We start from the raw sequence: 11,313 nt of genomic DNA on the forward strand, positions 1-11,313 counted from the left end.
CAAGGTCGAGGGGCGCGCCCTACCCTCCTAGGCACGCCCTACACCCTTGTGGTCGCCTCGTGGCTCTTCTGACTTGCACTCCAAGTCTCCTGGGTGTCTTCTGATCCAAGAAAAATCATCGCGAAAGTTTTATTCCCTTTGGACTCCGTTTGGTATTCCTTTTCTGCGAAACTCTAAAACAAGGAAAAAACAGGAACCGGCACTAGGCTCTAGGTTAATAGGCTAGTCTCAAAAATCTTATAAAATAGCATATTAATGCATATAAAACATCCGAAACAGATAATATAATTGCATAGAACAATCAAAAATTATAGATACGTTGGAGACGTATCAATGGCGTCGTTGCCTGTCGGGGCCGGACGAGTTGCAACAACAGTTGTATGCAGAGATGTTAATGGCCATTATTTGGGATCATCTTCGGTTACCTATGATTGAATACTGGACCACACCACTCTAGAAGCTCTTGCTTGTCGAGAGGCGATGGTCTTAGCGAAGGATCTTCTTCTTAGCAGCATAATCATTTCTTCGAACTGTCAAGTGGTTGTGTGGGGGTAGAAAGTAGTACAGGAGGACAACATGCAACCATTATTAAAGAATTTCGGGCGGCAATGTCAGATTCTTCATTCTTGTAAGATTATCTTTGAAGGGCGTAGCAGTAATACAGAAGTTGATAGTTTAGCAAAATTTTCTTTAACTCTTGCTTTAGGAAGTCATGTTTGGTTTATCCAGCCACATGATAGTGTAATCATCCCTTAGGACATTCCTATTATTCACTAAAGTTTTTGTCCCCCTAAAAAATGTGCACATGGGTAGAAGAAAATTAAAAATTAATAGTAGGGTTATAAATTGTTAATTAAAAAAATAAGGTAACTGATGAATAATAAGGGAGTATATATATTTCCTTTTGAAAAGAAACTGGAAAATAGGAAAATAAAAAATGTAAATAGAATTAAAATGTAACACAAAAGAAACCAAAATAGTGAAAAACCCAAAAATGAAAATGAACTCCAGCCTAGTTATGCACGACATGTTGGGCATATAACGCTTGTGTAAAAGTACAAGTACACCAACCTCAATATATAGTACAAAATGCAGTAGGGCATGCATTAGCTGCAGAAAAATAAAGTAAAAGTCCATAAGAACATGAATTAAAAATCCACTTTAGCTATATGTAAGTTGTCTGGAAAATTTGAATTTGGGTCAGTCGATTTCTTTGGCTATTGATTTCTGCTCTAAGATTCATGCTACTTCCACCCCCCCCCCCCCCCCTATCTTTGGCTATTGTGTGGTGACTTCTTTTAGGCTAGGAATTTCTGAGTAACCTCTGTGTTGTGTGAGTCAATACCTAAATGGGCTGAGGCCCGTTAACTAGGCGACAAAGCTAGCTCTATCTAGCCCATTTGAAAACCCAGCCATCCTCTCTCTCCCTTTGCCTTTTCTGTTTTTTCTATTTTTATGTGTTTTGATTTTTGATTTTTGTTTTTTGTTTTTTGTCTTTTTTACTTCTTTTGTTATGGGTATATTTGGGATGCTCGGTAACTCTAATTTATTCATGCAAGTGTTACAAATTATGTTTTAACTACATTAGAGTGCGAAAAATGTATTATTATTTGTAAATAAAAAATGCAATTTCAGTGCAAAGTTCTGTGCAAATTTTATTTTCTCAATTTTCTTCTTCTTAAAGTATAAAACAATGTTACTATTTCATTCTTGCTTAGAAAACAGCATTATTTTTATTTAGTTTTTTTTTCATTTTGTTTGCTCTTTAAGGGTAGTAACAATTCCACTAATGCATTTTCTTATTAGGAAGCGTTCTCCTCACAAATATTCCACTTTATAAGATTAGTTTAGCATATTATAAAAAAGTGCATTTTTGTGTCAATTTTGTTATTATCTTTCTTTTGCAATTTTCTTTTTATTAAAGGGCAATATCATTGCATTAATTCATTAATTCTTAAAAACCTTTGTTATTTGTTTTTGTTTTGTTTTATACTATTTATTCTTAAAGGGTAATACCATTACAACTGATTTATTCTTATCTAGTTAAATTTTAATATTTTGATTTTGTTATATTTTTATCTCATTTCTTTCTTCGTAAGGGGTAATACCAATGGGACTAACTCATCAGTTCTTAGGGCATTTATTTTCACAAAAAAACACCATTATATGCTTCTTATTGCATATTGCAAAAAAGCGCATTTTCTATGCAAAAATGCATAATTCTAAGGAAGAATGAATCAGTGACATTGGTATTACCTTCAATAAGAAATAAAATGAAAGATGATGACAAATCTGCGTCCAACTTACACAAAAATTGTGTTTTTTAAATAATATGTCAAAAAACATATAACAGTTGTTCTTTTGCAAAATGGAAGAGTTGTCTGAGAAGAAATGAATTACTGACATTGGTATTACCCTCAAAGAAGAAAGAATTTGAAATAAAACTAGAAAAATTCAAAATAATAAAGTTTTAAATGGAAGAATGAATTAGTGGCATTGATGTTAACCTTCAAGAAGAAAGAAAATGAAAAACTAAAACAGATAATGACAAAATTTAAACACAATTTACATAGAAATTACACTTTTTATAATATGCACGAGCAAGCATGTCCTAGTAAAATTTTCACCAAACAGAAGATTTCTAAGAATGTATGAATTAGTGGCATTGGTATTACCATGAAAGAAAAAACTAAAAGAAATAAACACTCAAACGAAATCAAAATAATGAAGTTTTTCTTAGAAAAAATGAGTTAGTGGCTTCGGTATTACCCTTTAACAAGAAAGAAAATGAAACAAGACTAAAATAAAATCATAATAATGAAGTTTTAAAGAAATAATAAGTTACTGGCATTGGTATTATCCTTTAAGAAGAAAAATGATAAATAATAAACAAATAATCATAAAATTTGCACACAATTTAAATGCACTTTTTTATAATATACAAGAATAAACATATAATAGTGGAATTTATACAATAAGGAAAGTTTCCTAAGAACTAATGAATTACTTGTATTGGTGTTACCATTATAAAAAATGAAACAAAAAAAAAAGCAAAATAATAATTTTTTTCTAAGAAAGAATGTATTGGTGGCTTTGATATTACCCATTAAGTAGAAAAAAGTAAAATAAAACTAAAAATAAATTTAGTTATGTCTTTTAAGGAAGAATGAATTACTGGCACTGGTATTAAACAATGATAAAATTGGACACAATATTTTTTTTCGAATATGCAATAATAAGTATATAGTATAGTAATTCTCAAAATAAAATCTAAAAAGAAAAGAATCAGTGGCATTGGTATTACTCCTAAAAAGTAAAGAAAATAAAACAATAACTAAATAAAAAATGAAATTTATAAGGAAGAAATAACTTGTGGCATTGGTATTATCCTTTACAAATAAAAAATTGCACACAACTTAACACTAAAATTGCACTTTTTTGCACTATGCAAAGAATAATCGAATAATAGTGCAATTTTTCATACATTTTATAGTATTCGCGTGTTTACATTTACACTCACGCAACATCCGAAAATACCCACAAAAGAAAAAAATGATTAATAAATAAAAATAAAAAACAGAAGGAAAAACAAAAAAAAGCAGAAATACGAAAAAGATCAAAGCGATGGAGGGAATTAATTGACTGTCCCAAATATGTGGTCAGTAAAAAAAGGGGTAAAACAACTCAGAGAACATAATAGGAAAAAAGGAAGCACAAATCTAAAATCAGAAATCAATGGCCAAAAATATCAACTGACCCAAAATCAATTTTCAGGCAACTTACATATAGCTTGAATGATGCCAAAACTACTCATACCCGAAATAACCATGTAAAAAAAGAAAAACCGACTAAATATATGAGGAAAAGCAAAAGCAAAATGTATACAAAAAACAAGCAATGTGTAACGGGCTTCAAGCCCAATAGAAAAATTGACTTACCCAAACAGGGGCAAGTCAAAAATTCAGCCTAAGGAAAAAAATTGACTTTCCCCAAACAAGGGCAAGTCAAAAACTAATGTGAGTTAAAGAAAAACAGTGTAAGCAGTAATGAAACAACACTGAAAAAAAAACTGCACAAATCTTGACAAAAAAAAATCAACGGGTCCAAAAAAAGACTTACCTAAATTTATAATATCAGGCGACTTGGTTATATAAAAAATCGGTGTTGCTAAATATCAATCGACCGAGACTTGGTCAAGTCTCAATAGATGATATATTCGTGCAAAACTTTCTCTTTAGTTGTTTTCTATTTCCTATTTATCTAGTATTATATTACTTGATTGAGACTTGGTTAAGTCTGAGTCAACTGATATCTAGCTAGATCTTAATCGAGTTACCCTTAACCAAGTCTCAGTCAAGTGATATACTCCAACTAGTACATCAGAAGAAAAAAGGAAAAACTGAAATGAATTTTTCTGCACGAATCTTCACAGATCAAAAGAATATAGAATCAACAGAGACATAACGAAGTCTCAGTTGGCAAAACTGTAAAAATTAACAATAAAAGGTAGGTAGATGACGTGGTAAACTTTATGGGTCTGTCTAGGAAACATCACAACTAAGTTGATGTCCACTCTATTTGTGGTTTATTTATTTGTTTTGTCCTAGTTTTATTTTGTTTCTTGTTGCTGCACTGTATATATTTGTGGGAACTTATATGTGACATCCTTAAAAAACTTTTAGATGTGAATTAGATAAACTGAAACTTTCCAGCCGCAATGATTACCGCAATGATTTGTTTCCAGCCGGCCGGCCGGTCCAGCCGATCCTTAATTTTCTTTCCAATGTATACGTTTCTTCTGTCTTTCTTCTTTTGAGAGGGGCTAACTAGCCCATGCTTAATCATATATTCCACCAAAGCAAAAAAGAAAATCGATCGTCAAGAACAACAACAGTAACACAATTACACAACACACAAGAATGGAGTACGTACACACATACATACATACAATAACGGAAACAAACTCATCTTCCCTCCTGGCGGCCTAGACCTCCTCGTGTACATCACTCATTTAATATCTGTCAATGGATTAACTGGGTCAGGGCTTCAGGCGGGGAGGTAGGACGGCGGCATCGGCAGGCCGACGACCTTGCCGCAGCGGAGGGCGTTCTCTGGCATGTTGTACTCGTCGCGCAGCGACCTCGCCGGCGAGACGACGCTCATGTAGAGCTGCTCCCCGAGGTAGTGCCTCTCCCACAGGTTGGACCTCACGTTCCACATCCCCGCGTTGTCGAACGTCAGCATCACCGCCGACCACGACCGCGGGTACACCTGGATCGTGTGCCTGCTCACCGCGTCCAGCAGGTTGTACGTCTTCCTCTCCGCCGCCGTCCACTTCCCCGGCCCCATCCTGCAATACTCACATGCATCAAACTCCATTTCCATTCCATCGGCGCCGCCGCCCGTACATGCAATGCATGCATGCATGCATGAGTACAAGAAGGGTCACGTCACGCGTACCCGACGGCGAAGAAGGCGTAGCCGTCGATGTGCATGGACTCCATGCTCTTCTCGGGGTTCTCGAAGACGACCTCGATGAAGGTGCGGAACTCGGCGGTGATGACGTTGGGCACGACGTGCATGGGGCCGTTCACGGCAGGGGGTTCGTCGCCCATCTGGTTGTACTTGAACACCTGGTCGCTGACGTTGAAGTACTCGGCGAGCTTCAGGGGTGTGTCGCCGTCCACGTGTGACACGCCGTTGAAGCCGTACTTTAGCTTGCCCTCGACGTGGCCGCGGGTGACCATGAGCTTGATGGTGCGGGTGATGTTGATCTGGCCATAGTGGTAGGATCCCTGCGGGTTGGGACGCGCCGCGCTGGCCGTCAGGTTCCACCGGAAGGACCTCCACTGGTTGATCGACCAGGCCCAGCCGGCCGGCGGCTCCGGGACGTTAGCCGCCGGCGGGGTGTTGGAGCCGGCGTAGCGGATGACGGCGGAGACGGAGCTGGGGCCGGCCATGAACCTGGTGGAGGCCACCATGAGGTAGTCCGCGGGCTTCTGGTCGGCGTCGACGAGGACGGCCATGCACTGGCCCACGTGCACGTCGAGCGACTCGTACATGCCCTGCACCGTGTGGGAGCCGTCCATCTCCACGAGCTTCATGTCGTGGCCCTGGATGCGGAAGTTGAGCGACGTCTTGATGCCGACGTTGCAGATGCGGAGCTGGTACGTCTTGGCGGCCTCCCAGGTGAACATGGGCGGGTTGGCCGCCTCCTTGCCGCCCCTGCCGTTGATGAGCACGCCCGCGGGGCGGCCGAAGTTGCGGCCTGCGTCGAGGAGGCTGGCCATGACGGCGTGGTCCTTGGTGAACCAGTCGCCGATGAGGACCTGCAGGTCGTCGGCGGGCGGGTCGTAGGGGACCGGGATGAGGAGGCGGCTGAGGACGCTGATGAGGCCGAAGCCGCCGACGACGCGCTGCATGCCGATGGAGGGGAAGTAGAAGAAGGTGCCGATCTGGTCCTTGGGCTGCCAGTGGTAGGTGTAGTTGGTGCCGGGGGCGACGGGGCAGTTGGTGCCCGGGAGGCCGTCCTGCCACGAGTTCTTGCGGTGCTGGATGCCGTTCCAGGTGAAGAGGAGCGGCTGGTCCAGCTGGTTGAAGACGTTGATGACGATGTTGTTGTTGGAGGAGCAGTTGATCCGGGGGCCCGGGAACTCGCCGTTGATGAGGATCACCTTCTGCGGCGTGCCCACGATGTTCTTGGTCCCGTACGTCACGTGCCACTCCATGAACACGTACGGGTCCTCGGCCCGGGCCACCGTCGTGGAGAGCAGCAGCAGCGCCAGCAGGAGGACGCCCCCCGCCTCCGTCCCGCGCATTGTCATCGTCGTCGTCATCAAAACCAAGATCGGTGGCAGGCGGGCGGGCTAGCTGGACGGACTGGCGGGCGCTGTATATCAAGTTCTGCTCTCTGCATCACAAAATACGAACACATTCGAATGAATTGATCGGAAACTGCATGCATCGGACGACGATTTGTAGGCATGCCGATTGCCAATGAATGATGTGTGCCTCGTGCGTACCTTGAAGGATTGTAATGTAGGAGTTGCGGGCGGCGGGTCTATGAGGAGGCCATGGAAGACGTCCCCTGGTTGTCTTGTCGTAGGGGTAGGACGGTGAAGGATGGGCAGGAAGGAGACCGGGGAGGTCAACCGGGGAGCTTCGGGGTGACGAGGGGACGCCGTGGCAGGGATTTATAGCTGCCGCCGCGCATGGTGGGGCTAAGGAGCGGTGCCGAGAAATGGCCGCAAGCAGGCATGCAGCATGTGTCTGTCTCGCCGCCGTTGCCGCTCTGTCCTTGTTTAGATCTGTTCCGGCGTCTCCCCGGCCAGTTCGGGCCACCACAGCCCAGCACGTACTGGGTGACAATCTGTCGCAGAAATGACTTTTTGTGCCCGGGCTGCATGAAGCTCTTCTTAAAAAAATCAAGAAAAAAATTCAATGATTCAAAAATTCCGAAACAATTCCAGGATATCAGACCGATGTATACTCCATCTCCATGTACATAAACTTTTAGGACCATAATAACTGCCACACGTGTGGCATCTAGGGGTTGTGCCGCACGCCCTGTGTGACACGGAGACAAACCCGCCCGCACGACGGCGTCCGGGTGCACGCAGACACAGCCCGCACGTCCGGTGTGTGGCACAATCGCCCACACGTCCGGTCGATCGACCGCGCTGCCCGCACGACCTAACGCGCCCGTAGTCTCGGCATGCCTTCGAACCCCAGTCCGACCTGCGCCGTCGTCTCCTACCTCTCGATCCCCTACCTCCATCGTCTTCCTTCTCTAGTTGCCATGGCAACCAGAGCAGATCCGTAGCGCCTCCCCACCCCCACCGCCACCGCCACACCCCCCCCCCCCCCCCCCCCCCCGCGCGACGACGAGCTAATAGGTCGATCTCCGATCTCCTCCTTCTTCTGTCCAGAAAATTGAAATTCCAGATTGCCCATGAAGATGACGACTAGATCCACACTGTCATGCCAAACACACCACGGATTTGTATGTATTCCCCTTTGCCCACCAACATACGCCAGATCTGCCATGTTCTATCCTACAGTTGAACTAAACTTCTGGGTTGGGTTGTTGCGAGTAGTTGCTCCAGAAGGATGTGTAGGATTCACTAAAATTAGGGGAAAGAAAGGATGAATTTGGATGGCGCATAGGGAGGGAGAAAATTAATTGCCACCTATATTTGACGTTAGTTGCCACCTATCTTTGCCGTTAGCTGCCACAAATGTTATGTTGTTACTTGCCATCATATTATCTTGGCTGTTGCCATCGGATTAAAATGATAGTTGGCATCCAGATTTTAGAAAAGAGAATGAATGTGCATGTCCTACTTGCCATGATGTATTGGTTGTCTATGCAAGAAATGTGATATGATTGCCGAGTTTTCTTGTATGTGCAAACATCAAGAATGCATTTTCGGATATTCATGCGTTCTTGTTCATGCAGTGTCTAAAAACACAGTGGGAGAAAAGCGGAAAAAATGAATCACGAAGACGGCACTGATCCTTGGTTTTCTCAAAGGCCGGAAACGCCCCCTTGGGATGCAGCAGAGTACAATCAACTCATTTTCGCAGGGCCGTTGCTGCCACTACTAGAGCAGTACGCGAGCATCGGTACGTTGCATGATCAAAAAAGGGACAGTTGCCATGTTTGTGACGAGGAAAATGGCATTCTACTTATGTCCTACAATGTCATTTTTCGCAGGTTCTTATGACCCAACCACACGCACAGGGATACCATGGCAAGTTCAGACACAGGGCGCTAACGCTGACAGATGTACGGGAGACCAACTTCAAGTAGCCAATGTGGCAAATCAAGGATGGGAAAGACTTATGAGTTTTATGGAAAAACGCAGGACCTTCATGCAGCACGTGGCAACAGGCGGCAACCATGTACCTGCCATCAATGTTGTACACAGGTGATTCGTATGGAGTGATTTTGTGGACAGTGAATCAGGAGAAGCAACATAGGTGACAGTGGTGTTTACGTGGTGACTTGACAAAACACAGTTGCCGTGTCTGGACAACTGTAGTTGCCATGTCTGGACAACTGCAGTTGCCATGTCTAATAAACTGTGATTGCAATGTCTAAACAACGGTGGATGCCAAGTGTGAACAAATCTATTTGCCATGGTTGAACCACTACATGTGCCATGTTGTACAAACAACAGTTGCCATGCATTGACCAACTGCTAATGATCGCAGGTTGTTATGGTGTAACCACATCGGCAAACGTATCGTGGCAAGCTTCACCATTGCAAGTCAACGCTATTGCAGATAGAGCACAACAAATTGGAATGACAGACCAACTTCGATTAGCACATGAGGCACAACAAGGTAAAAATATGTGAACCAGCAAAAAACAGTAGTGCATTTGCTTTTGTGCAAAAGCATGGAGGGAAAGTGGATTTGTCACGGTGGTGGCGGAAAACAACAAAAATGCTACCAAGTGGACACGTGCAAATAGTCATCTATTGTCTTTCGAATTTGTCAATTACTGTCTGCATGTGTGCAACATTCGTGATTGACTCCATTTTCCTAGTGGCCTCGTGCCTAGAATGCAAGTTTTGATGGTAAAGATGCTGGTTGCCATGTATTGGCAACAATAGCTACCATGTTTGTTGGACTGTAGCTGCCATGGTTGAAAAACTGCAGTTGCCATGGCTTGCTGTATGAATGATGTCATGCCAAATCAGATGCAGTTGCTATATTCCGTTATGATAAACCTGCCATTCAAGCAATGCTTACACACGTACCTGTTTTTTTTTTTTGCAGGACCTTCCACTACAATCAACAGCGGCGCGAGGACATCTACTGCGGGAACCTCTGAGCACACGGAAGGAGCGTTCCACCAGCAAGTCAACAAAACTACCACAAACAATGCAGAATCAGTGTCGATACTGGCAATCGTTCCAGCAATGACGACAAGCACACCTTTGCACAACAGCACAAGCAACACTCAAGCATATGAAACAGCCGCCGATACTGAAGTGAATGATGAAACTGATGACGAAGCACAAGGGGATGAAGAAGATGGGCAATCAGAAATCATGATACCTCAACCACCATATGTTGGGCAGAGATTTGGTTAGTTTGAAGATGCCAAGGAATTCTACCAGAGATATGCAATGTTCCATGTGTTTGCGGTGAACACCGAATACCATAGGAAAATTAAAAAAAACTAACGAGTACAACAGAGGTGAGATAAGGTGCTACAAGGCACGAAAGAACAAGAAGGGTAAAGGTGTTGCGCCTGTCGTGCCGGAATGAAAGAGAGGTATCACTGTCAAGACGGGATGCCCTGTCCGGTGTAAGCTAAACGCAGATGGAGCACGGTGGGTGGTCGCCGAATATTTCAACGAACACAACCGCGGACTCATAAAGAAGTTTGACCTGGTAAAATTTCTGAGCGCCCACAGAGGATTCAGCCCCCTCGAGAAGAAATTCGTAAAGTGCTACATGATTGTAACGTTGGTCCATCAAGGATGATCCAAATACTATCCCTGATCCACAGCGGAGATGGTAGACTGAGTAGCATGCAGTGGCGGAGCTAGCGTACAACCGTTGGGTTCAGTTGAACCCAATGATCTTTTTGCGGCATGTACGTGTATATGGGTACGAGTTTGTTATGAACCCAATAGAAACTCACGCCTGAACCCATCGAACTTGGAACGCACCAGCCTGCTTCTCAGTCCCTTAAAAATTTATCAGATGAATGCCCAACCAAAATCCCATAAAATAGTTGTAAAAAATAAACAAAAAAACCCACAACTAAATGCGATAATGTGTACTCTGCAGGCCACAAAAGCCTCTCCTCTCCCCTGTCCGCTGTTTTTGCATCCTCATCATGAGATCTCTCCTGTGCACCCTCAAAAGAAATGAGATCTCTCGCCCATCATCTGGCCGCCAGCATCGCCGACAAGGAGAGGTCAGCAGCGGGAATTGCAGTATAAATTTGAAGGTAATCAAATCACATCCACGTCTCTTCCCTCTTATGCATCTCCTATTTAACCTAGTAGTCTAATACAACATCTTTGCCCTAGTTTTCTAATTGATTTCCCCCTAAACGTTGATCCATCTTGACTATGGCGACATTTCTCAAAGAGAAATCAATCAGATGCAAATAGTACCCTTTACCCCTTCACTGCAGGTAATTACTGTGCTATGGAACGGGGATGAAGCAATTTTAATTCAGACGATAGGGATGCAAGGTGGCTCCCGATCAACCTCGCTTCCTAGTTAAAACATATCACCTTACTTGTATGCTATTTTAGCGACTTGGTTTGAATTTAAATTAGTCCC

The 11,313-nt window shown here is 43.3% G+C and overlaps 1 protein-coding gene across 1 annotated transcript; it reads right to left on the reverse strand.

The window, feature by feature from the left end:
- Positions 1 to 4,894: 4,894 nt before the first annotated feature.
- On the reverse strand, positions 4,895 to 7,165 carry LOC123171311 (L-ascorbate oxidase homolog). Its single transcript, XM_044588869.1, has 3 exons — positions 7,023 to 7,165; positions 5,461 to 6,910; positions 4,895 to 5,350 (listed from the first exon to the last, which is right to left on the reverse strand). The coding sequence occupies exons 2-3, from the start codon at positions 6,834 to 6,836 to the stop codon at positions 5,047 to 5,049; spliced, it is 1,680 nt and encodes a 559-aa protein (XP_044444804.1). The 5' UTR covers positions 6,837 to 6,910; positions 7,023 to 7,165; the 3' UTR covers positions 4,895 to 5,046.
- Positions 7,166 to 11,313: the final 4,148 nt, after the last annotated feature.

This window comes from Triticum aestivum, chromosome 1D, assembly GCF_018294505.1.
Source record: "Triticum aestivum cultivar Chinese Spring chromosome 1D, IWGSC CS RefSeq v2.1, whole genome shotgun sequence".
Classification (NCBI taxonomy): domain Eukaryota; kingdom Viridiplantae; phylum Streptophyta; class Magnoliopsida; order Poales; family Poaceae; genus Triticum; species Triticum aestivum.